Here is a 27,977-nt window from a genome sequence, read left to right as displayed (position 1 = left end):
AAAAATCGGTAGAATTCTAATTTGTCTCTGAAATCTCATCTTCAGAAGAAGATAATATAAAATAAACATTCTATACAAATAATTCCCACAAATAAAATTTGTGTATGGGAGGGTGGAGGGTAGGGAGAGATGTAAAAGAAGGTAGCTTACATCTCCATGTAAAATAATTTTAGATACAGCACCTATGTGAATTAGTGTAGCAATGTGGTAGTACCATGGTGCTTGAAAAATTGTTGTGGTTGACAGATTTTACCTTGTGCAACTTTACACAATTTTTTCAAAAAATAAAACTGCTTCTTATTGTTCTCTGTTTTCAAGGACATGATTTACTAATCATTGTTACTCCTTTGTACAGTATGGCTGTTATTTATGGAGTGTTTTCAGCATCAAATATAATTTCACCTTCAGTGGTTGCAGTCATAGGACCACAACTTTCCATGTTCATTAGTGGTATATTCTATAGGTAAGTAAAATTGCTTCAATTCCTAGTATATAATTTATGCTGATTTCCTTTTACTTAGCTGTAACTAGAAGACCTGCTCTTGTTTTGTATATAATTGACTGATGGGAAATGTATGATATGATATGATACGATATGATATGATAACTTTATTGTCACTTTGAATGTACACCAATCGGCATACATCAAAATGAAATTTCGTTGCATACAGCTCTCAAAGGGTTACCACCTCCGATATATACTCCTTGTTCGGGGCCCGCTCAAATTTCACATTGTCCATTTTAGTCTCTAGGGAGTGAACGATGGCACACAGGACAGATGGAAATGGGGCTCCATGTGGATTAGCCCTCAAATTTGCTTGTATTCTGACAACCTTGCCTTCTTTCCTTTTTCTGATCCTGACTCTTCCACCTTTTCCTTTAAGAGGCCTTGCTTCTTTTCACCCCTGGAGCACGCTGCTGCCGCCGCCACCAACTCCTCCAAAAGCCTCTCTCTCTTCCTCTGGGCCTGCCAACAGCCTCATCCATTTCCTTCGCTCCATAAGCTCCAGGTCCTCTCCTCCTCTGCCTCTCTGGAAGCAGCCCTGATTTGCAGTAGAATCCATCACTGGGCCAGCAGTCAGATCTTGATGCTGGTAGAACAAATTCAAACAGCGCCAATGACTTTTAACGGTCTCACCTGTTCTGTACCAGCCTGCTACCGGCCTTGCAGAAAGGCAACCCCTGTACAAACGGCAGAGGCTGGAGAGCGTCTGAGGCTGGAAGGCGTCTGCCAAGATTTATTACACAAACAACAGAACAAGAAACAAAACACCGGAACTGTGATCCTCAAACGGAGCGGTTGCTTTCAGCAACCAGCCCTTCCCCAAACACTCCTTTTATTAGAGTTCAGGGCGTGGCCTCCCTGTGCCTCCTTCCGAGGAGTCCCACAGCCTTTCTCTGCTTGTTCCTGCTTGACTGCCTCCTGCGTCGGGCGTCCTTGAACAGGGCCAGCTGTGGGTCATCATCATCCGCACTGTCGGCCTCGCGCAGCTGAGAAGAGGGCCCTGGCTGGGGGCTCTGCGAAGCCTCCAAGCCATCATCAGCACGTTCGTCTTCAACACCCTCCTCCTCCCCCTCGTCTGAGCCATCCGAGACATCCGAGCCGGCTGCCGGACCCACAGGCTGGCCCTGAATCACAACATCACCAACAGTTCCAAAACAACTAGAAACTCACCAGGCCAGCAAAGATTGTCGGTCGTATGTCGTATGTTACCTTAGTTCCACTATGATGCTCAAACACATTAAAATCTTCCTGATCATGTGGCCTATAGCCCTTACTATCCCTCCCAAAACTATTCACCTTCAAGAGCCAATGCAGCCGCAGCCATTCCAGGCACCGCCATCTTAGAACTATGACTACTACTGTTCTAGTGGCTGGTGTTAGAATACAATAGAATCATAGGGATGGAAGGGACCTTGGAGCAGTTCTAGTCCAACTCCCTTCCCATGCCAGGAGATCTTATATCAGGCATGTCAAACTGCCAGCCCACGGGCCAGATGCGTCACACTGAAACCGCGTCCACCCCATTACCGGCAATGGGGAAAAAGTCACGAAATGTCACGCAACATCACGTGACATCGTGAGTTTGACATGCCTGCCTTATATCATCCCAGACCAATGTTTTCCCAATCTTTTCTTGAAAACTTCTAGCGATGGAGTACTCACAGCAGTTCCATTGATTAATTGTTCTCACTCTGAGAAAATTTTCTTAGTTGCAGGCTGGATCTCTCTTTAACAAGCTTCCACTCATTACTTAGGAGCTTTGGAAAATAAGTCAAATTCCTCCTCTCTGTGGCAGCCCCTCATGTACCGGAAGAGAGCTTATCATGCACTTGTGACCTCCCGGTTAGACTTCTGCAATGCCCTCTACTTGGGGCTGCCCTTGAGGACCACTCGGAGGCTTCAACTGGTGCAGAATTCAGCCGCGCGAGTTGTGATGGGAGCTTCCTGATACTCCCATGTAACACCTCTTCTCCGCGAGCTGCATTGGCTTCCGGTTGCCCTTCGGGTGAGATTCAAGGTGCTGGTAATGACCTATAAAGCCCTAAATGGTTTGGGTCCGGACTATCTAAGGGAACACCTGCTGCCGGCATCGTCTTCCCATCATCCTGTGCACCCCCACAGGGAGGGCTTTCTCAGGGTACCGCTGGTTAATGAATGCTGGCGGGTTATTCCCAGGGGAAGGGCGTTCTCTGTGGGTGCGCCTGCCCTATGGAACCAACTACCCACGGAACTTAGGACTGCCCCCGACCTTCGCTCATTTCGCCGGGACCTGGCTCTTTGAGCTGTTTGGTCCAGACTGTGGGGTTGTTAATTTAATTGGGTTTTAGATTTACTTTTGGGGCTTGAATTTAATTTAATTGTTTTAATTGATTTTGATTTTGATTTTTGTATTTCATGGTTCTAACTGCCCTGTAAACCGCCCTGAGTCCTACGGGAATAGGGCGGTATACAAATTCAATAAAATAAAATAAACAAATAAATAAATTATATCAGCCCTAATTCTTCTCTTTGTTAGGCTAGACCAGGGGTGTCAAATTGGATGCGTCATGGTGAAACCGTGCCCACCCCATTGCCGGCAATGGAAAAAAAGTCACGATACATCATGTGACGTTGCAACTTTGACACCCCTGGGCTAGACATACCTAGTCCATTAACTGTTCCTTGTACGATTTATCCTTGTGGATCCCTTATTATTTTGATTGCTCTTCTCGGCATTGTTTCTAGGGCCTCAGCATATTTTTTTTTGTATCTTGGTGATTAGAATTGGGCATAGTATGCAAAGCATGGCCTCACTAGTGCATTATATAGTGGTACTATCCCTTCTCCTGATTTTGATGTTATCCCTTTGATGATACAGTCTAGGTCTGCACTGGCTTTTTTTGGCAGCTGCAGCACACTGCTGGCTCATACAGGTAGTCCTCGACTTACAACAGTTCATTTAGTGATTGTTCGAAGTTACAGTGGCACTGAAAAAAGTGACTTATGACCATTTTTCACACTTATGACTGTTGCAGCATTCCCCCATGGTCATGTGATCAAAATTCAAATACTTGGCAGCTGACTCATATTTATGACGGTTGCAGTGTCCTGGGGTCATGCGATCCCCTTTTGCGACCTGACAAGTAAACTCAATGGGGAAGCTAGATTCATTTAATAACCGTGTTCCTAATTTAACAACTGCAGTAATTCACTTAACAAACTAGCAAGAAAAGTCGTAAAATGTGGCAAAATTCACTTAAAAATGTTTCACTTAGTAACAGAAATTTTGGGCTCAGTTGTAGTTGTAAGTTGAGGACTACCTGTACTTAAGTGATTGTTCACTAGGATACCTAGATTCCTCTCACAGTTACTACTGTTGAGCCAGGTACTGCATACTCTACACCTGCATTTGATTAGAATTACTTAAATCTGAAGTGAAGTGATAGGAAGAAGGAGAATTAAAAATATTTTTGTCTTTGGTAGGAAGAAACCCAGATTCAGGTCATTATTCAGCCATTAAGCTAGACGCTAACCTATACCCAGTTTAAATTAACTTCCCAAGGCCTTTGGGTATACAGATCTACCCTGAGCTTCTTCTTAAGGAAATATGCCTTTCAATGTAATGAATATTTTTATTTCAGATATGCTGTCCTCCCAGGGTTTTTTGGTTTTCGCAATTTAACTAAGATAAATAAATGTTTTTAGCCTAACCTACCAAAACATAACTGTAAAAGACAGACTAGGAGTACAAATTAAAAGATGCAGGAAAATGGTAACAGAACATCTGTCCACTCTAGACGAGTTCAAATCACTGGGACCTGATAGATTACATCCCACAGTTCTGAAGGAGCTGGCAGATGTGTTCTTGGAATCATTGAACCATGTCTTTAAAAGATCCTGGAGAACCGGGGAACTACCAGAGGATTGGAAAAGAGCTGATGTGGTTCCCATCTTCAAAAAAGGAGGAAAAATGCAGATGCAGGAAACTGCAGACCAATCAACCTGACATCAATATTTGGGAAGATCCTGGAAAAGATAATCAAGCAACAGATCTACGAATACCTAGAAGCAAGCAAAATTATAACCATATGCCAACATGTGTTGATCAAAAACAGATCATGCCAAACAAATCTTACTTCATTCTTTGACAAAGTGACTAAATTAGTGGATCAGTGAAATCCTGTGGACATAGTATACTTGGATTTCAGTAAGCTAGAAAAATGTGGGATAAACAGCATCAGCACTAGATGTATGCTGCCAATTCACACTCAACATGTAGTCCCCAATGGAACTACATCTACAAGGAGGAAGGAAGCAATGGGGTACCCCAAGGTTCTGTTTTAGGCCCAGTACTTTTCAATATCTTCATAAATGATTTAGATGAGGGAATAGGAAGGGAACACATCAAATTTGCAGATGACAGTAAGCTGGAAGAATAAACAGCACCTCAGTTGATAGATTCAAGATCCAGATGGAACTTGACAGACTTGACACTGGCCCCTATCCAACAAAATGAAATTCAATGTAGAGAAAAGTAAGATCTTACACTTAGGTAGGAAAAAGCAAATGTACAGGTACAGTTTAGGTGAAACCTGGCTCAATAGCATTAAGTGTGAGAGGCATCTTGGATTCCTAGTGGACAATCACTTAAATATGAACCAGCAATGTGTGGCAACAGCCAAAAATGCCAAAGCTATCCTAGGGTGCATTAACAGGATAGAATCAAGATCATGTGAAGTACTAGTACTGCTTTATAAAGCCTTAGTAGGACCACACTTAGAATACTGCATCCAGTTGATTAGAGCAACAAGGTTGATTAGGGGCCTGGAGGCTAAAACATAAAAAGAACAGTTGCAGGAATTGGGTATGGCTAGTCTAGTGAAAAGAAGGACTAGAAGTGACATAATAGTAGTGTTCCAATATTTGAGGGGCTGCCACAAAGAAGAAGAGTGTCAGTCTATTTTCCAAAGCACCAGAAGATAAGATAAGAAACAACGGATGGAAACTAATCAAGGAGAGAAGCAATCTAGAACTAGGAAATAACTTCCTAACAGTGAGAACAATTAACCAATGGAATGGCTTCAGCCTTCAGAAATTATGGGTGCTCCATTACTGGAGGCTTTTAAGAAGAGACTGGACAGCCATCTGTCTGAAATGATATGGGGTCTCCCGCTTGAGCACGGGGTTGGACTAGACCTCCAAGGTCTCTTCCAACTCTATTAATCTGTTAAATATCTGGTAAGTGGATAAAGATTGGATTTAGAATTAATTGGGAGAACTAAGAACATCTGAAAATTATCAAGTACAGATTACTCCCAAGTAGTGATAGAAATTATTTTACAAAGAACTATGAGCATGGCATCATGAATATTAAAATTTTCTTTTCAGCTTATATATTGCCATTTTTATCCAGCCTATTACTTGGAGTTTCTACACAGCCTCAGTTTTCCTTGGAATAGCAGCTGCTGGTAAGCTCTTTCTCTCAACCTGAGAGATGCTCTCCATTTTATGAAGGAATTTATCTTGCCTTTTCTCTTTTTCATTTGGAATTAGGCTTTTGGTGAAATCAGTGAGATTTGGGTGAGGGACTGAGTGTCTAGGTTGATTCTGAGTAATATGGACCTTTTTCCAGTTTGCTTTCCCACACTTTCTCATTTTCCACTGAGGGGAATGCAAGCAATGTGTCCCATTCCCCAGTATTAACAAGGTAGTAAAACTGTTCTTAACCATTAGAAACATTACATAAAAGGTTAAGGTAAAGGAGCCCCTGTGGATTTTACTCCACTAATTGTTACCAACTATAGTGCTCATCTCCATTTAGAGGTTATTGAGCCAGCACTGTCTGAAGACATTTCTGTGGTCATGTGGCCAGCAAGATGTCACGGAGCACTGTTATCTTTCCACTGAAGGGGTACCTATTTATATACTCACATTTGAATGCTTTCACACTGCCAGGCTGGCAGGAACTGTGGCAAGAACATTGCAGGGTGCTCAGGTCTGGAATCTGGGCTGCCAGCTTTCCAGCCAACAAGTCTTAATCGCTGAGTCACTGTGCTACCCCAGAAACATTACATAGAGAATGTAAACATACATGGATATTCCTTGTGAAGAAAAGTTCAATGCAACTTGGAATTACTTTTTTCCCTCTTAAGGCACATCTTAGCGTATTAGCTAAGAAGTTGGTTCCATGTATTTCAGATTTACTAAACACCTCTTTAAATTGTCTTTGTTCCCAAGATTACAATAATGACATTCCAGCTAAAGTGGCATTCACTTTGAACAATGCCGTTCATAGTTTATAAAATACATAGGTTTGTTGTTTAAAATGTGTAGTAAGTATCAAGGAGATTGCTATTCCTTAAAAGTTTGTCAATTATTGGAATTTCAATTATTGAAACAGTGGCTAGAATACCATAATATAATTTTTAATACTTAATATATTTTTGTTATATCCATATAATCTGTTTTATTTGAATATTTAAATAATATCAACTGTAAGCATTTGTGAGATGCATCCAAAAATACAAATATGTTATTGAAACATTTTCAGAAGATTTCTTGTTTACAATAATTCTTACTACACTTTCAGTACTGTGGACTGCTCAAGGAAATTGCCTAACAATAAATTCAAATGAAAACACAATTGGCAGAAACAGTGGAATTTTCTGGGCACTATTGCAATTCAGGTAAATAATTAAACTATTGCTTTTGGTTAGATCCTGTGCTGTGAAATGAAATAAAACTGCAATGGAGTCTTCTCCTTTTTGCATCTCCCAATGGATCCCTAATTTATTCTGGAGGATTGGGAATTCACTAATTAAACCATTTTTGAGTTAATTGGGAGCTAAGGGAAAAAGAAATACTTGATTTTGCCAATACCAGAAATTGGACAATTGATGCTAATATAAAAAACCCTTTTTGGGAAACAAATGTGTGATTAGGCTGTTGTTCTCTAGATATTTAAAGCAAAACTGTGGAAGCACAACTCTCAAACTGAACTGTCAGTTTTGGTGCTTACACAAAAAATGTGCTTTTTGGAATCACATTTCCCTTCAAAAGTTCTGCTTTCCATGTCAATTATCATTTAAAGAGTCCTAAATGGGAACAAGAGTTTGTTCTAAATCTACTGAGTCACTGTCTCATCTGTATCATAGGAAAATATCTGAGGGCATTCAGAATTTTCCATGATTTTATTGTAAAGCAAGTTAGGGAGTATGAATAGCATGTGCAATTTAGAATGTATTTTGTGTCTGGATTGCTTAGAATCTTAGATTGTTTTGACCTAGATCAGAGAAATTGATATTCAGCTTCTACTTTAGCCAATGGACATTGGTCAAGCATGGGACTAGTCCCTTATTCTCTATCTCTTTTACATGATTCTAACGAGGATGTTCTTGGGTTGGAGTTGGGAAACATGTATGATACCTGGTGCTTCCTGAAAGGAAGCTTATAATTGATTCTTTGCTTTCTTATTAAGCAAAATAGGCAAGACAGACAATAAGCATATTTACATAAATAAATAAATATAATTAGAGGAGCTTCTAATAAAGATGAAAACATAAAAAGATAGGACAAAATAATTCAAAAGCAACACATCAGTTAAAATAAACCAAAAAACAGAGGTCTGTGTTCAACACACCACCATCTTGACAAAAAGGCAGTATCCAGCAGTACCACCATTATAAAAGCAGCAGACATCACCGCCCAGCAGTTAACCAGATAAAAATGATCAAACAATCATAGATTATGTCCTGTCCAAAATAAAATATTATTTATCAGTTTGCCGGCATCAACTTCCCTTCGTCCAGTGTGCTCCCACAGAGAGGGCCTCCTCAGGGTGTCGTCGGTCAGAGAATGTCAGCTGGCGACCCCCAGGGGGAGGGCGTTCTCTGTGGGCGCGCCAGACCTTTGGAACCGTTTACCGGTTGAGCTCCGGATGGCTCCTGACCATCGCTCCTTCCGCTGTGACCTAAAAACTTATTTATTTGAACAAGCCGGCCTAGTCTGATGGGTTTGGGGTATTTTAATATTAATATTAATTAATTTTTATTGTAATTGGGCTTTAATATTTAATTTTATCTTAACTTTTGTATACTGTATTTTTATTGTATTTATTGCCCTGTACACCGCCCTGAGTCCTTCGGGAGAAGGGCGGTATAGAAATTAAATTATTATTATTAATTATTATTATTATTATTATTATTATTATTATTATTATTATTATTATTATTATTTAGAAAGAAACAAAAGTTATTATTATCAGTGACCACTGACTGCCATTGTGGCCTTGGGGAGACTGTACAGGCAACACACGAGCGTAGTGCCTAGAGTTCTGATTTTAAAATTCTATGAATTCTCAGAATAGGATTCTAAAGACACTGTAGTTAAACAATGTTTAAGGTGAGATCAACTGGTGACTTCAGTTTGTGTAGTTTTCTGAGGAATAATACCAATTTATTTCCTAATACTTCTTTAAAGATATTTTTTCATTTTCCCAGTCTAGCTTGCAACCCTCTGATAGTTTTCTGCCCAATACTTAAAAGATCTAAGCCTTTTCAAGGTTAGCCAAAGTCAGCTAGGTTCTGCCTCCCTGGTTCATGGATAAATTGGTAGTTTAACTGATCCCAGAAACAAATCGGTTTCTTAAAGCAACGAGATCTGTAGAGGAAAAAAAATGCCGCAATGTGAAAGGGGCAGTAGAATAACCAGGTTGCAGATGGAAAGTCGTGTTCATTTCTACTTTTAATTTTCAAATCAAATGCAGAATTTCCTCTTCAGTTATTTTAAACTTTGCAGTTATGTCTTGCTTCCATATATTGGAATTGTTGTTGTTTCCGTCATTGGAATCCTAGGCTGCTTCTTATTGAGCCAAGATATTTGTCTACTTCAACGTTTATGCTGTGAATTTTCCATGATTGCCATATGGAGCCTTCTTTGTCTGGTATGATCTATCTGTGTTGCACTTCAGTTTTCATCGTTGCTAGCTGTCATAACCAATAGTCCTATTGACAGAGATTATGGGAATTAAAATCCAAGCCGTCAGTGGCTATTAGTTTGAAGAAGGTTGATGTAATGAAAGAAAAACATGCATATCTTGGGAAGATGAGGTCTTATTGGCTAGATATGTTGGAATCTACTTGCAATGTCAATATAATTTCACATCATACAGAGAAAATCCTTGAGATTATTTGTTTATTAAGATTTCAAACTTGTTTTGAGCTACAATTCATCTGCCCTCTGGAACCAGCTGCCGGTGGAGCTGAGGACTGCCCCCGACCTCCGATCATTCCGCCGGGGCCTGAAGACCTGGCTCTTTGAGCTCTCAGGCCCAGGCTGAGGAGAAATTTTTAATTGGGGTTTTAAGTATACAGGGTCAATTTAATATTTTTTAATTTGGTTTTTTAACTTTTGTATGGTGGATTTTTTTAATTCCCTATAAACCGTCCTGAGTCCTCAGGGAATAGGGCGGTATATAAATGTAACTAACTAAATAAATAAATAAAATCTTTCTTATATGACAAATAATGCATTAACCATTAGTTATCTTCTGTTTACAGCTTGTTTTTTGGAAATATGTACATATATTTTGCCTGGCAAGGGAAAACTTACATATCAGGTTGGTATTGTTCATAAAATCTTTTGAAGCTGTGTATTCAGCCTACTGCCTCAGTCTTTGAGTTTTTACAATATTTCACTGAATAGCATACAAATCCCATTTTAAAATATGTTGTGTTCCTTGATCCTTAATCACCTACACCCAGAGAAGCAGAATAATTCACTGCCTCAGCAGTTAGATACCAGAAGGCAAAGTTTGTGTAGAAGTATTTTTTTTTGCCTGATGTGGACAAGCAAATGCTTTCCCTCTCTTCTATTTCCATTTCCATTTCACCTTGATCTAGCCAAGACAGCTGGATGACTTTGGGCAAGTCACTCTTTCTCATCCCAACCCATCTCACAGGGCTGTTGTTTCGGGGAAAACAGGACGAGGAAACAGTGTTGAATGTATTTGCCACCTTGAATTATTTGTAAAAATAATGAAGGCGGGATACAAATAAGTAAAATAAAAAATTAAGCTACAGCAGTGACGTTCACATTTTGGCTGGGGTTGGAGATAGAAATAATTGTCTCATGCTATGTTATCACCTGTGTATTGCACAATGATTTAAGATATTTAACATATGTACAGGTTGCTAAGCATTTACGGTATTTGATCAAGTTTTTGCCATTTTCCATTTAAAAAACTATTCTGTATTGACCCTGGTTAATGCGTGAAACCTTGAAGTCTAATGCCAATTCTTATAATTCCTAGTAAAACATTAATTTAAAAGGCATCCTATTGTTTCTTATTTTTCCTCATTCCCTAGTCTTCATTTTCTGCCTTGTGATGGTTCTTTGTGTTCAAAGGACCAAACACAATTCAGTGAAGCAAAACTGTACACAGTGCTTTATTGCAACACATGCCTTCTCATGAACAGGCGATTGCTCTGGATCAACTCCACCCTTCTGGGACTTGCAAGATAATGTTGCTATGTAAATACATCTTTAATGCTCAGTTATTTATACTCAGTCTTTTAATACTCAGTTCATACAGAAGTCTCAGAATCTTTTAAATAGCATACAACTTTTGCCTCTTCCCAAAAGTTCCCACGTTACTGTTTTAGTGCAGATGCTTCTTTCCTAGTTGCTATTGAACTCCAGACAAAGCTCTGGGTTCCAGGCATGACTCCCACCAGGATCACTTATCACCTTTTCTCCTGTCCCACTCTTCCCACTCTGTCTTAGTATCTGCTTTCGTAAGCTCAAAAGACTGGGTGGGATGAGGCTGCCTCTAGATGTCAGCATGTTCTTGAAAACACCAGGGTGTGGGTCAATTAACCAGGCATTTTGAACATAGACGAATGCCTGTGAGTACTGTTCTGAGGAAGTGGATGGATGCTTGAGGAAAGTAGTAGTAGTAGTAGACTTTATTGTCATTTCAACAATATACAGTACAGTACACAGTGAAACGAAACAAAGTTTCCCCAGGACCAAGGTGCTACATCAGACGACACGAATCAAAAGAAGAACAGAACACAAACTACACATAACTCTAAACTAAAAACTTAAAAAAACTACAAATACAAGTATTTATAGTTCTAATTTCTTCGTGTTGAGAATTCTAATGACTTGTAGGAAGAAACTGTTACACAATCTGGATGTCCGAGCCCGAATGCTCCTGTACCTCTTTCCAGATGACAAAAGAGTGAAAAGTGTGTATGAGGAGTGTGTGTAATCAGCCACAATGTTTCTAGCTTTACGGATGCAACATGTGATGTAAATATCCATGACAAAGGGAAGAGCAACCCCAATGATCTCTGCCATCCTCACTATTCGCTGCAGGGTTTTGCGATCCGAAACGGTGCAGTTTCCAAACCAGGCAGTAATGCAACTACTCTGGGTGCTCTCAATAGTCCCTCTGTAGAATGTGTGTGTGTGTTTGTGTGGGCTTATCTGCATGACTGCAGCTACTTTTGAAAAGAGCAGAGAGCAATCCCAACTTCATTCCCTCAGATTATTATCGCAGTGACACATACTATTATATTGTTGTTGTGATTCAGGGTCAGCCTGTGGGTTCGGCAGTTGGGTCGGATGACTCAGATGAGGAGGAGGAGGGGGGTGTTGAAGAACTTGCTGATGATGGCTTTGAGGCTCCGCAGAGCCCCCAGCCAGGCCCCTCCCACCTGGTGGAGACCCAGCTGTGTGAGCCTGACAGCGTGGATGAAGATGACCCACAGCTGGCCCTGTTCAAGGACGCCCGACGCAGGAGGCAGTCAAGTAGGAGTAAACAGAGGAAGGCAATGGGGCTTCTCGGAAGGAGGGAGAGAGAAGCCACGCCCTGAACTCTTTATAAAGGACTTGTGTGGGGAGGGCTGGTTTGCTGAAAGCAACCGCTCAGATAGTGTTTCAAAGCTCCGGTATCTTGGTTCGTGTCTTGTTTGTTTTTGTAATAAATTTGGCAGACGTATTCCAGCCTCTTGCCGTCTGTAAAGGGGTTGCCTTTTCTGCAAGGCCGGTAGCAGGCTGGTACAGAACAATTGTAATAAAAAATGTGTATCTATTTGGAGGTGCCATTCAATTCATCTAGGGCTTAATCCTAGAGCCACAGTACCTTGGCTGATCTTAGAAGCTAAACAGGCACATCTGATCAATGCTTGCATGTGGAAATAGCTGAGAATTCCAAGACTGTTGTCTAGACTGGGAAGTGAGAAAAACCTTGGAGGATGGTAGCCATAAACGTCTGTAATGTTGCCAAGCAAACCGAATCTAATTCAGCCTACACACACACACACACACACACACACACACACACACACACACATAAAGCTTTACATTCTGAATAACTGTAAAACCTGCATTCCTTACTGACCAATGAGCTATAGGAAGCCAAAAGACAAGGCATAGAATCTATGCCAGTGAAGAAGAACAGACAATCAGAGAAGGAAGATACAGTCACACTTCTTTGAAGACTGAACTTTTAAACTGATACCTCTATCTCTGTCTCTGTCTCTTATTTGTTTATATCTCTATACACACACCCATACCCTCTGTGTATGTTAGCATTTATTTTTGCAGTTGAGAGAACTAGACAAATAATTTGTGAAAGCTCTGCATTTGGTAAGATATTTTCCTCCCTATGTTATTGTAAACAGGAATTTAAATACAATTATTATGCCTATTTAAAACTATCTACCAGCATATTTATGCGGAGAGCTCTTCCTCTGAATATATTAGATACCGTAGGTTTGAATGCTTTTCTGCTTGATTTCCTAATAATTGTCTAAGTGGCCAACTGCATGGCCATATTAAAGCAACATGTTAATATGCATAGCTATCTTCAAATACAGAATCTTGGTTTGATTCATGAAAATTCACTGAAATTAGTATGAATGTAAATTTTGTTCTGTACTTTGTATTTTGTTTCATCTGAGAAATATCCTGAACATTTTGGCAACTTTGAATGAGTGCACTGTTCGTTGCACAAGGTACAACGCACTATTTTTCATTTTCACAGAAAGCGATCGTAGGACTGTCTTCATCTCTCTGACAGTGATCAGTCTAGTGGGCACCGTTTTGTTTTTTCTCATTAGAACTCCAGAAGAAACAAATTCAGAAGAAGAGGAAACCACTGCTGAAAATACTGTACCTAGCATGTAGGTGCTAAGGGCTGATTTTTTGTTATATCAGTATATTCTTAGTCAACTATTTCTGCTCCTTTTTGAATAAGAAAAGATGCCTGTATTTAATGCAGAGAGGAATTGTAACTAGAAAACAGTCCATTTGCCCCAGTTATTCAGGGTAGGAAGGATGCTTAGATTTAAACTGTACAGCTACAAGATAATGTACATGTAACTATATATATTATTTATGTAGGAAAATTAATTTGCATTTATATATTTTTAAGCTGCATGATACTGGGCAGGCCTAATTTAATGTGGAGGGCAGGGTGTCAAACTGTCAGCCCGTGGGCCGGATGCATCGTAGCGAAACCGCGCCCACCCCATGGCTGTCAATGGCAAAATAGTCGCGATACGTCGCAACACGTCACGTGAGGTTGCGAGTCTGACACCCTTGGTGTAGGGGGAATTCATGAAAAAAGTGATGGCAAAAGTTTAATGCACATACAATTTAGGTTAGTGGTTTATTTCTGAATATTTCCTATTTTGATATTTTAAAATTTGTAATGACAAGTGGTGCTGAGTAAAGGAAAACATTGATCTTGACATATGATCATTATTTTCTTAATGTTTTACTAATTTTTTAACTTTAAATAAATACTTGTTTTATCAGGTCTGGCCAAAGCAAAATATCAAGGGCCATGGATGCAATAAGTAAGTAAAAGTACCCAGGGCATTTTGGCATGCTCAGCAAGAGTCAAATACAAAATTCCTTGTTACAATTCCTTGTAGCTTCTTTCTAATATTTCCCTCCTCAGGGAAGTAGAGGCATAATATTAGTAGCAACATTGCTATGAATCTTGTAACATTGCCTATTTTAGGTGCAGCTAGACTAATTTCTTATCCTGCTTTGGCTCACAAAGTTGGTATAGTCCACTGATTTGTTAAGCTCCATGTTCAAAACTGTGTGGGTACTAATAGAGAAGAGCTCATTTTTGAGGGAGAAAGGGCTATTGGAATTCCGTTCAGTTTCCCATTTTTGAATTACAAATCAGTGAAGATTCCCATCAGATCAAGTTTAATTAAATATTTTCATTTTGCCTTCTTCGTAGAAAGATCGTTCAAGTTGTGTGCTACAAAACAGATTTTGCTACTTAGTGTCACAACAGCCTATACAGGTAATGGAACAAGAGTGCAAACACCAATCTTGCAAGTTTATAATGTATAGATATTTCTTATGTCTCTATATTTTTTCTAAATGTTTTCAATCCTGCCCATTGTCTTTGGTTTCTTCATGAAAATCAATTAGTGATATTCCTTTCTGACATCATTGCCTTTGTAATGTCATTGTCATTCCATGGGATTGTGAGGAAACTATAGCTAGTCCTTGACTTACGACTAGTCGCTTAGTGACTGTTTGAAATTATGGCAGATTTTCAAAAAATTACTTTCCGCCTGGCCCTGAAGTTATGGTCACTGCAGCTCCCCCATAGTTATTCACCCCTACAATCAACCTCAGGGTTGCAGCAGCGTCCCGCCTATTTCTTCTACCAGATTCCTCCAGGTCCTGGGTTGTTTCCCACCCCATTAGGCCTCACATCCTCCTCCTCACTTACTGTTGGAAGTTCTCTGTAGCTCAGGTTAGGGAAGGAAGGAAGGCTGTTATTGCGGGGCCACGTGATACAATCCTGGAAGTGGCCACCATTTTCCAAGTAGCTGCATTGAATTGCTGCCACTTGGAAAATGGTAGTCACTTCTGGGATTGCACCATGTGGCCCAGCAACAGAGCAGCTTGCTTTGCTTCTCTAATCTGAGCTCTGGAGACCTTAAAAAGGTAAGTGGGTGACTTGGAGTGAGGAGGATGTTGTGGGGTCTGGAGCGGTGGGAAGCCGGGCCAAGGTCTGCAGTAATCTCAAAGGGCAGGAAGTAGAGTTTGGGGTTCCTTGGGTGAGGGGAAGGCCTTGGGAGCCCAGGGCAGGGCCTGCGCTAAGTCTTCCAGGGCTTCCCTCAGGATCCCTAAGGCATCTCCTGCTCTGGTTTATGACTTCGTTGGGGGGAAGCAGGGCCGGAGGATTGTAAGTGAGGCAGTTACATGGATGTATTTCTTAATAACCAGCATGACTTTCAACTGTAATGGGCAGATTCCATTATGGTCATGAGTCAAGGACTACCCACTTGTATAGAGAATGTTCCTAAGAATTCTCTGCAGTTAAAAACTATTTTTAAAATGAAGTGCTATTGTTAAAAGTCCTTTTTTGGGGAGAAAATTTTATGATTCCTTTGCATTAAAACACACTAAGTCAACTTGACAATCCCAACACCAATGCTTCCTTACTATCTACTGCTTCTTTCTGTAAAATACCACACTGGTTGATTTTGTCTGCACTGTGGCATAAACTAATAAAACATCTTTTATACTGTAAATTGCATTTTTATCATAAATATTCCCCAAATATCACTTTCTTTCTTTGTTCCCTTTGTACAATTTTATTTTAAACTGAATTATAATACGGTACTTTTTATCTAGGATCTTTTTACATTGCTGAAATAAATCTTTGAAATTAAAGCAGTCTCTTAATTTTAGAAAGGCATAATCTAGCTCCTTGGTAATCCAGGATATTTTATACTTACAAAGATATTGAATTAAGAATAATGTTATAATTGGTCACATTAAGTAGCAGCATCTACTTAATGGTTGATTCCAAAAATGTCAAGCTGGATTGAATCTGATTTGAACTTGGATAAGAGTCTCCAGGAAATGACAGAGCTGCCTTTGACTGGGAAATTGAAAAAAGAAACATCCTGTATTATTGCCAAGTAAACTTCATGGACATGTTCAAGTAGTCAACATGTAAAGTTCAACTTGTGGAAGTCTTTAATTCATTTTGGAATTCAGCTGTTGAATTTGGGGAATATTATTGGTAAAAATGCAAATAATTCTAGTCCTCATGATCTGTCAGGTTACTATACAGTTAACAAACAGCAGGGATAGTCATTTTCTTTATTCAAAGAGGCCTATCCTATTCTGAAGATTGTAATTTGGGGACCATAAGATTTTGATCCACCTATACAAAGACAGTTAATGATCTATCAGGTGGCATAAAGACATTACGTACATTGAATGCACTTGAATCTACTAATATGTTACCTATCTGCAAATTACAAATTACAGTCTTGTGAGAGCTCATTGGGATATTGGAATTTTGCTAAATAATTATAATTGAAATAATTATTGAAAGTTCCTTTGAAAGGGTTTTACTTAAGGATAAATACTTTCATATAATAATGCCTGAAATAATGTTTTGGTTTTTCAAGGGCTGGAATTAACATTCTTCTCAGGAGTATATGGAACTTGTATAGGTGCTATAAAGAAATTTGGCGCTGAAGAAAAAAGTCTTATCGGACTCTCTGGAATTTTCATTGGCATTGGAGAGATATTAGGTGAGTTCAAACTGAGCCTAAAATAATGAAAAAATATTTTCTGATATTTAAATAAATAAATGTGATCAATAAATATGTTTGTATAATATGCAGGTGGATAAAGTAATTCAACAAAGAACTAAGATAATAGGTAGTTCAAAATTAATTGTTAAACTTTCAGTGTAGAGGAATGACCAAGTAGGCAGGTTCTCAGTTGTCCTCACAACCTTACTATTTCAAAACAAATGAACAAAGACTAAACAAGACTCCTCAGACCATTTTTACATGATGGTTTTTTTGAGGTTTTTTTTTTGCTTTAAATTCATGAACAAAGTTGTCTTACATCCTTATTCTTTGCATTCTTTTTTTGTATCTCTACAGAATATGTGAATTCAGTATATTGTTTGTATAAAAATTAGTTTAGTTTAGTTTAGTTTAGTTTTTATTAAATTTTTATACCGCCCTTCTCCCTAGGGACTCAGGGCGGTGAACAGGGCAGATAATAAAAATACAAAACTACAAAAGTTAAAATAGAATTAAATTAATGCCCAAGATAAAACAGTAAAATATACAAATATTTAAAAACCCAAATTAACTCCCCATCAGGCCAGGCCAGCTTGTTCAAACAGGTGGGTCTTTAACCCGCGCCGGAAGGAGCGGAGATCCGGTGCCATCCGGAGCTCCACCGGCAGTTCATTCCATAAGGCCGGGGCGCCCACAGAGAAGGCCCTCCCCCTGGGGGCCACCAGCCGGCATTCTCTGACTGGAGGCACCCTGAGGAGGCCCTCTCTGTGGGAACGCACAGGGCGGAGGGGGGTTGACGCCGGCAGCAGGTGGTCCCCGAGGTATTCCGGACCCATGCCATGTAGGGACTTAAAAACCGTCACTAAGACCTTGAACCTCACCCGGAAGACAACTGGTAACCAATGTAGCTCGCGGAGCAAAGGTGTAACATGGGAGTACCGGGAAACTCCCAAGACAACTCTCGCGGCCGCATTCTGTACCAGTTGGAGCTTCCGAGTGGTCTTCAAGGGAAGCCCCATGTAGAGAGCATTACAGTAGTCAAGGCGAGAGGTCACGAGCGCATGAGTGACCGTACACAGGGCATCCCGGTCCAGATAGGGCCGCAACTGGCGCACCAGGCGAACCTGGGCGAAAGCCCCCCTAGTCACAGCTGCTACATGATCTTCCAAGGTAAGTCGTGAATCTAGGAGGACTCCCAAGTTGCGAGCCCTATCCACGGGGGGTAACAGCTCACCCCCCATAGAAAGAGATGGAACAATTTGAATGTCCCGGGATGCCGGAATGTACAGCCACTCAGTCTTGTCCGGGTTGAGTTGAAGTCTGTTCCTCCCCATCCAGACCCGAACCGCCTCCAGGCAACGGGACATCACAGCGAGGGCATCACTGGGGTGGTTTGGGGTAGAAATAAAAAGTTGGGTATCATCAGCATATTGATGATACCCAACTCCAAAACCACGAATGATCTCACCCAGCGGTTTCATGTAGATGTTGAACAGGAGAGGCGAGAGAACCGACCCCTGAGGAACTCCACAAACGAGAGACCTAGGGGCCGATCTCTGCCCCCCTGCCAACACCGACTGCGAACGTCCCAGGAGATAGGAGGAGAACCACCGAAGAACTGTGCCTCCCACTCCCAATCCCCTGAGACGCCGCAGCAGGATACCATGGTCGATGGTATCGAAAGCCGCTGAGAGGTCTAATAGGACTAGGACAGAGGAACATCCCCTATCCCGAGCCCTCCAGAGATCATTCACCAGAGCGACCAATGCCGTCTCCGTGCTGTACCCGGGCCTGAAACCCGATTGGTACGGGTCCAGATAATCCGCTTCATCCAGGACCAGAGGGAGCTGGTGCGCCACCACACTCTCAACAACCTTCGCAAGAAAGCGAAGGTTGGAGACTGGACGAAAGTTGTTCAACACAGCTGGGTCCAAGGCAGGCTTCTTGAGGAGGGGTCTCACCACCGCCTCCTTCAAGACGGTGGGGAAATTACCCTCACTCAAAGAAGCAGATATCACCGCCTGGAACCAGCCTCGTGTCCTCTCCCTAGCTGCATAAACCAGCCAGGAAGGGCACGGGTCCAATAAACATGTGGTGGAGCTCAGCCTCCCCATAATCCTGTCCACTTCATCAGGGGTCACAGAATCAAACTCCTCCCAGATAACATTGACAAGACCGCCCGTGTCCTGATCGTCAGACTCTGCCCAGCTGGAGTCCAAACCGGTCCGAATCCGAGCGATTTTGTCCGACAGATGCTGACCAAACTCCTCGGCACGACCCTGTAAGGGATCCCCCCTCACCTCCTGATTAAGAAGTGAGCGAGTCACCCTAAACAGGGCGGCCGGGCGATTATCTGCGGACGCGATGAGGGTGGAGAAGTAATTACACCTCGCCACCCTCATCGCAGCGAGATAAGACCTAATATAGGTTCTTAACCGCAATCGGTCGGATTCGGATCGGCTGGACCTCCAGCAGCTCTCTAGGCCCCGTTTCCGACGCTTCATCTCCCGGAGCTCCGCGGAGAACCATGGAGCTCGTTGGGATCTGCGCCGGGTCAGGGGCCGCAAGGGTACAACTCGGTCCAGTGCCTCAGTGGCTGCCCTTTCCCAGGCTTCCACTAAGGCATCCGCCGAGTTGTGAGCGACGGAAGCAGGTGGGGATCCCAGCACTGCCTGGAACCCATCAGGGTCCATTAAGCGCCTGGGGCGGTACCATCTAATTGGTTCCGTATCCCCACGGCGGGGGGTGGTAAAACGGAAGACCAGCCGCAGGAGGTGATGATCCGTCCATGATATATTGTTTTGGTAGAATGACATGACTCAAGTTATTCCAGTGTAATGCTATTATTAATATAGCATTGCTCCAGTTTGCTATGACACCAGGCCACTTGTTTACCAATATTTCAATTTGTTGTGACAGCAGTCTATTTATAACGCAACACTGTCAGGGCAAAGCACTGTTTTATCAACAGAGAGCAAATCCCACTCCCATTTAGCAATCATGGTGTTACCTAGTTGGGTAATGAAATGACTGCAAGAAAACTACAAAGCTCAGAGAGCTTTAGAGATCTTGCTTGACACATACTAGTATGCACTTACTGAGTCTCCTTAAAGAGACAGTGCCACCAGCAGATTACCATGGCTGAAAGCACCTTCCTTGTGGATGATGGTTGGCAACAAACTGGCAACTACTGGAATTTTGTAATACTGCACTGCTAAGATAGGTTCCAACTGTTCCAATTAAGATACTTCCTTAGTCGCAGCAATCCTAAGAAACTAGTCTTCAAGAAAACAATTTCCTTTTAACATTTTCAGTAAAAATCTTTTTCCTCAATTTATCCTGTGAGTGTCTGTATTTAAAAAAAAGCAATTTTCTGTATGATAATAATTATATGTTCACTGTTACAGGTGGAGGAATCTTTGGCCTCCTAAGTAAGAACAACAGATTTGGCAGGAACCCAGTGGTGATGTTGGGCATCGTGGTCCATTTCATAGCTTTCTATTTGATTTTTTGTAATATACCAAATGATGCACCTATTGCCTCTATGGAAGGAACAGACAGCATTGCATTCATGGAACCAAGGTATGTATTTTTGCTTCTGCTGTTCAGATTAAAAGATAAATACTGTATACAGTATATTTTTCTGCAGAAGTAGTAAATGAAAATGTAGCTAGTTCACAGAATCTGGAATTATTGCCCATTTGTGGAAGTTTTTTTTCTTCTTGGTCACAGTCATGTTTGCTATAATGAATTACCAGCATTTGAAGATCTTTTTGTATGTTTTTATTGTCCAGATGAAAAATCTAACTTTCAGGTTGAAATTCCTGTACCCTCTATTTTTCTGCATTTGTGTTTCCCTATTATGGAATAGAACTAGACATTTTATAGACTTTCATAACTGGAAATTCTTCAATCATATAAGCTCTGTTTGAAGATAGACGGTGTGTTTGTGTGAAGCTTTTCTCAGTTGAAACTATAGCTAAATGATCCCTTCAGGTACTTTAAGCTAATTTCTCCAGGCCATTCTGAAATGAATTATGAATCTTGATTAATATGCAGTGTATGGTTTAATGGTCAAAAACGGTAATTTAATCAAATGATAACAGACTCAAAGTATGGTGTCTATATCACGTGCACAGATCCTGAAGTGGCACAGGATAATTCAAGGTAGATTTGCTCTTTTCTGCTGCAAGATGGATGGATCTGAACCCATTTGGTTCAAGTACTGGAAATCTATAAAGTTACACTGATCAAAAAAGGCACCATAGGAAAACAACATCAATCTTTTCCTGTTTGACATAAAATGACATGACAGTGTTATGAAGAAGAAGCATGTTAATTTTGATGATTATCAGGCCTTACCTGAAATCAATGACTCTAACAGAGAACACTATTAATAGTCCCAATCTCAACATATTGAAGGTTGGAAGAATTATAAGAATGGAATTCCATTGTTGTCCACTATTTTGTAAATGTATGTCAAAGGTTATGTACAAACAAATGATATACAATTCCTGAGAGAAGGTGGTATTAGAGAAAAGTGGCCCTATAACATTTATTCTGATATCTGTGCTAAATAAACTGTAATGTGTGGTTTTAATGGCTTTTTTATATACAGTATTTTAATTATTTTTAAACTGCAGTTTTTAAAATAGTTTTGGTGTTTTAATATTTGTTTATCAGCCACCCAGAGTCACACATTTAATACAGGTGGCTATATAAATTAATTCAATGATTAAGTAAAACGTTTTCTCCAATTTTGCAGCATAAAAATGTTTTGGGAATACATCACACAATGAAAGGCTGGATTGGGAAAGGCTGTTTTAAAAAATATCATGTTCATATAAAATATATGTTTACTAATCTTCTGTGATTGGCCACTTTTCTGTTGTATTTCTTTTTTTTTATTGAAAAGTTTTACAATACATTTTGAATACAAAAAACTCCCTCCTCCCCCTCCCCTCTCCCCAACCCTCCCCTCTCCTCCCCTCCTCCTCCCCGACTTCCCAGAGCTGAATACTGGGTATAATAATACAAACATAAGCTAAAATATGCTAACAACAAAAATAAAACATTAAATTCTATAGCACTTTAACTCTCCGTAATCATAATATTAATAAAATAACAATAAACTAATTATACATCATAAAAATCCACTACTTATTCAAAAATCCACTACTTATTTCTCAATCCTGAAAAAAAATCAGAAATGATAGAATTGAACATTATACTGTTTTTCAGTTATAATTTTGAGTTTATTGTTTACTGCTTCTTTATTTTAGCAAAGAAGTGGCCATTTTTTGCAGTTTCTTACTGGGCTTTGGAGACAGCTGTTTCAACACTCAACTCCTTAGTATTTTGGGATTCTTGTATTCTGAAGACAGTGCACCTGCCTTTGCAATATTTAAATTCATTCAGGTAATATCTATTTCCAAGTGGCAGAACCAGATGGTGATGATGTTCAATGCCTCTTTGTCAGTTTTTGACTCCTAGCAATTGTCTGGACTACAGATAGCCCTCGACTTACAACGAATTGTTTAACAAATATTCAAAGTTACAACAGCACCAAAAAAAGTGACTTATAAACAGTCTCCACACAACCATCATAGCACCACCACCCCTCATGGTCACTGGCACTTAGCAACTGGCATGTATTATATAAATTTGGGCATGACTCCCTTATCAACCTCCTTGCTTAGCAATGGAAATTCTAGTCCCAATTGTGGTTGTAAGTCGAGGACAATGGTAATCCCTTGGCAAGATTTTTTGGAAGTGATTTTCCTTCTTCCTATAGCTGAGAAAGAATAACTGGTCCAAGGTCACCCAACAGGCTTTGTACCTAAAGTGGGACTAGAACTCACGGCTTCCCAGTTTCTAGCCTCATACTATTAAACCCAGAAGAGGAGGGACCTAATAAGTCTTCCATTTCCTTTGGGTAAAATGTCTGAGCAGGTCATAGCACTTAGCTGACCTTGTCTCACTTGATTATTAAGCACAATTAGGCGTGATAATATTTGGCAAGGAACTACCAGAAATCCGTATAGACTGGGCTAACCCCCCACCCACAATTACCACATTCTGGAAGTAGTACCATACTATATTGCTGTACAGTTGCCAAAGAATTTTATGGATCTATCTAGTCACCAGAAATTGAGCATGGCTTAAAGGAAACTTTGCCCTTTGTGCTAGGACACAGGTCTGCAACCTGCGGCTCCGGAGCCGCATGCGGCTCTTTCAGCCGTCTCCTGCGGCTCCCAGTCCTCTGCCATGTGCAGTCCAAAAAAAAAAAAGGTGGGACTAAAACAGTTCAACCAATCAATTCAAATATGCAGGGTAGGTGCATATCTCGCCTTGGCTCCACTCTTCAGTCAAGCCCTGTTCTGCACATGTGTGCATGTACGCGCATGAGCACACATTTTTTGCGGCTCCCAGTTTTTCCTTTTGTGAGGGAACCGGTTCGGAGTGGCTCTTTCACTGTTTCAGGTTCCTGACCCCTGTGCTAGGAAAAAGGGACAGTAGAATTAATTTCTGAGAAAAGTGTCTGTGATATTATCAAGTATAAACTATAAAGGAACAGTTGGGTTATGGTAGTAAAGAGTACATCCACAATAGTATATTTTTGTTTATTGTTAGATATATAGCCTGACTTTTCTCCATCAAAATTATCCTGGAGTTCAAGGTGGCATGTTTATATAGAAAATATATTTTAGTATTTTTACAACACTGTCTTATTCAGAAGTAATTTCTACTGATCTCACACACTCCAAATTAGATATAATCCATTAATCCATTAAATGATATTTTAATGAAATGCAAAATTGATGGATATCAGTAGTTCAATTTAAAAAGCAAAATGGATAAAATTGAAATGATAGAGTCAAAATACTAGGCCGTTCAATCTACAATTTGAAATACTGTGCTGGATTTTGTGTACACAAACATCACTCTTCCCAAAAGTAATATGTATGTTGGACATGTCCAGTTTGGAATAAGTGTATTTGCTTCTATAAAGAAATATGATTAGGAAAGTTTATGTTCCAGTAATTAAAAGTGGAGGTGAGATGGCATTAAAAATCAATGCCTATAACTCGGTTTGTCATTAAGATTGCATTTACAACGTGGTTTTTTCCCTCTCCTTTTCAGTCTGTCTGTGCAGCTGTGGCTTTCTTCTACAGCAACTATTTGTTTCTTCAGTGGCAACTTCTAATAATGGCAGTCGTTGGATTTTTTGGGACAATTACGTTTTTCACAGTGGAATGGGAAGCAGCCGCCAAAAGTATAGGTTACCGCAACATTTGATAACTGCAGTGTGATCATCCTGAGGCAGTAGTCACCTTTCCAAACCAGAAGTTGATTGGAAAGATTATGGAATACAGATATATTTAAAACCACAGTTCTAAATGGTTTTATTCCCTTATCAATCAGTAGTGATGCAGATCACAGACTACAGTGTGGAAAAAAAAACAAAAAAACACTGTAGAGGGGACAGAGACGCCCTCTATTTTAATCAGGTCTACTGGAGTTTAAGAATAGACATTATGGAAATTCTACTACATTGCTGTTCTTTTAATACACACATGGTTACTCGAACCCTAATCAAATTCACTGAGACTTGAAATAAGGTATAGGATTGCAACCTTGCCATATGTATTTTTTTCTGTAAAATTCATTGTTGTGCATTTCTAGTAGGAGCATATGGAAAATGGAAAGTGAATTCCTAACTGAAATAAACACATTGTATTTTACATGTTCTGACAGACAGTTCTGAATAGATTGGAATTGGTGGAATTGAAACCTGGAACACTCTGATTATTCTGGGTTTGCGCTGAGACAATTCTGGAAGGGTCTTACAATCTCAAGCATTTTGCCCAGGTATATTATTCTCTTTCTTTGCATAGGCTGTAAATTAGCCTGGTTGCTGATTTTCTCAGGGTATTCCTTTTCCTACTTACCCTTAGATGCCCCTGATTTCTTTTTCAAGTGTGATATATCTATTCATAGGATCTCCCCTTGCTTACCTCTCCTAAATTGATGTCACCAATATATCTAACTGGTCTGCTCACCCAACCATCCACCCATATTCTTAGTTACTTCCTTTCCCTACCTCCCTGCCAGACACATTTGCTGATGTCATTACCTTTTTCCTGTTACCTGTCTCTGAAACATTTCTACCGGAACATGCGTGTTCCAGGTCTGAATGTGGGCCACCCAAAACAGAACACTCCATAAATGGAATGTATTGTATCTACTTACTTTGTATTGATTTGCTGAACATCATCAGAGGAGCCAAAGTATAGCACTAAAGTGCAAAATAAGGATGCTTTGCCTTTTGGTTGCTGGTGTACGCTTAATGTTGATGTCTGTAAAATAGGTGGAACCGTATCATATGTAGAGTTCAGGGGAATATTTTTGTTATATGCATATTTTAGAGCTTTTTAATATATTTCTGAACTGAGAATAATGAAAACTGCCATCAGTTTTCAGAAGTCTTGAGAAGAAAAGACTAAGAATCACAAAAAGAGTTCACTTGAAGGCCCGATCACTTGAAGGCTGTTTATTGCCCATCCAGAACAGGGACAAGTATGATTCTTAAACATTTCATTAGAGGACCCAGATTGTTGGGGGCAATAAGCTGACTTTGTAATAATGCCGCTTGGGGGAGCCCCAAAAGCCCTAATAAGCAGGAATATACATAGAATGAAGGCTATTGCTAAGCACATTTGATTTGTGCTTAAATTGTAAGCCGCCCTGAGTCTTCGGAGAAGGGCAGGATATAAGTCGGATTTTAGAAAAAAAAGATTATCAGTTTATAGCTTCAATTCATAATACACTATATTTTAGTGCCATATTTTCATTAGGGAGACAAGCAGTCAAATGTTATGAATGTATATCTATTCTACAATATCTACAAATATTTTTGTCAGGTACTAAACTGTGTAGCACACCTGAAATGTTTGATTAATCAAGATGATTTTTCTTTCAATTCACATGTATATGTATATTCAAATTGCAATCAATATTCACCTGGGACTGGGAGCAAACTTTAGTGAATTCAGAGGAGCTTCTTAGTTAATTTCATGTAGGACTGACTGTAATCAGTTAAAACATTTAGATGTTCTTTGATTAAATAGTAGACATAAATTCAATTCAGCTTTTTGTATGGAATGCACTTTGCCTCCAAAGAGTTATCTAATCTCTGGGCTACTTTCACAAATAAAGAATAGACAATGATACAATCGAATCCTCTCTGCCCCTCTCCCCATTGCTTTAATTGAGGAATATCACAATCTTATATAATTATGGAACTCATAAGTCAGGGTTTGGCATTCTCAATGCAGAACATGTCTGAAGTCAGCTATAAAGGAACATAATTGTGATCAGTTCTAGAAAAATGTGGACACAGAACTGCATCTCAGTTTTGAAAATAGCATGCTTCAAAACCTCATTATTTCTAATTTGGATATAAAATAATAATATAGTATATACACAAAATAATTTGTGTATAAAATAATATTTTTGCTTACCATTCTGTTGAAACAGTACTATGTGGAGAAACAGTACTACATAAAAACAGTAAATGGTTTCTGTGTTCAGTATATACTTTCTTATTTGTACATCTCAGATCATGGCAGCATTGATACTGAATGTCATTTATTTGGTAGTCTAACAACTAATCACTTTTAAGAGACATATCTGTCAATAGTAAGCACTCGGGGAAAGTTGACCATTTAGCAAGGCAATTTTTATTAACAGATTTCAAAGTGGTAGCTTATATACAGCAAAAAGAATTACAGAATTGATTTTACTTCATAAAACCAGGAACATTAAAATCTTTCCAATTCTGCTCCACGTGAAGGTAACAGATGATAGGTTTAATTTATTTATTCCTTAGATCCAAACACATAATTGCCAAAAAAACTAAAGTAATTTTAAGCCAAACTATTTCCTTGTAAGCATCTCTTTAAGTTTGTAATCCAGTGTCATGTTTGTGGATGAGAGAGCTAAGGATTGTCAGCATAAGTTATTCTGATTAAAAAACAAAAACAGTTTACCTGTAGATTGGCCTAGAAGTGGTTATTTGTGTCCTTGAAATACAGTTTTGATTCTGAACATTGGCAGAAAGCAAAACTACCAAAGACTCTAATGATGCTCAGCCTTTGTAAAGGTAGAGAATTAGTGCCAATATTAATTGCATCTATTCAGGTGATAGAGATGCTCATTAAGAGAGGCTGGGATACTTAAAAAAACCCCACTGACAGAAAAGGGATTAGTTTGAGCAATTAGATACTGGCATATTTGTTTAGCTGTTCCAAATGGTTATGTCCAGCCAAATGATTTCATAAACTAGCCATTTTGATTTTGTTAATATAGTTGTGTTATCTCTAGATGTTTGTCATTTTTTAAATTATGAAACTATTCTGAGTTACATGTGGACTGAAATAACTTTAAAAATTAATACTGCTTATTTCTTTTTATGATTACAGAAATAAAACTGAATGAGATCAATAAATAATTTTTGCAAAAAAACACCCCTTCAGAGGCTTTTAATATATTTGTACTGCATGCGATGATTATGCACTTTTTAAGAATGTGTGGTTGTTAAAAAATAGCAATGTAACTGTGTTGTAGTAATAACCTGTTTCACCATGTATTTGATAATAGCATTAATTGCCCTTAATTTTATGCTGGTTTTATACCTTTTTATAAATACTGCTAATGGTAAATGGAATTCTAACACACTGGCATTTTAAAAACTCATAACCTTTATTTTTCTAAAACTGAAAGTAGCTTATAAAACATTTATGACATAGAGTAAAAATTGTCCTGAAGTCTAAAGTGAAGTCAATATACTATCTCTCCCTACCAGAAGAAGCAGTAGAATCTGACTTTTTTTC

The 27,977-nt window shown here is 39.5% G+C and overlaps 1 protein-coding gene across 2 annotated transcripts in view; it reads left to right on the top strand.

Annotated features, from left to right (window-relative positions):
- Positions 1–27,596, top strand: part of MFSD11 (major facilitator superfamily domain containing 11) — a 29,971-nt gene extending 2,375 nt beyond the window's left edge. Inside the window, exons 4-15 of one of the 2 annotated variants that reach the window (XR_014491243.1) lie at positions 356–463; positions 5,873–5,952; positions 7,074–7,170; positions 10,042–10,100; positions 13,536–13,674; positions 14,312–14,352; positions 14,751–14,816; positions 16,954–17,079; positions 20,490–20,664; positions 22,365–22,500; positions 24,226–24,704; positions 24,841–27,596. Coding sequence is in view for 1 of the 2 variants with exons in the window: in XM_083352915.1 (XP_083209041.1) it covers positions 356–463; positions 5,873–5,952; positions 7,074–7,170; positions 10,042–10,100; positions 13,536–13,674; positions 14,312–14,352; positions 14,751–14,816; positions 16,954–17,079; positions 20,490–20,664; positions 22,365–22,500; positions 24,226–24,381 (1,183 nt within the window). In the remaining variant the exon portion in view is untranslated. Of the gene's footprint in view, positions 1–355; positions 464–5,872; positions 5,953–7,073; positions 7,171–10,041; positions 10,101–13,535; positions 13,675–14,311; positions 14,353–14,750; positions 14,817–16,953; positions 17,080–20,489; positions 20,665–22,364; positions 22,501–24,225 lie in introns of both variants that reach the window. The other variant, XM_083352915.1, reaches the window with a different exon arrangement.
- The last annotated feature ends 381 nt before the right edge of the window (positions 27,597–27,977 follow it).

The sequence above is a fragment of the Vipera ursinii genome, assembly GCF_947247035.1.
Source record: "Vipera ursinii genome assembly, chromosome: 2".
Taxonomy (NCBI): domain Eukaryota; kingdom Metazoa; phylum Chordata; class Lepidosauria; order Squamata; family Viperidae; genus Vipera; species Vipera ursinii.
The sequence above is the reverse complement of the archived record's forward strand: the minus strand, read 5'-3'. Positions and strand labels throughout refer to the sequence as shown.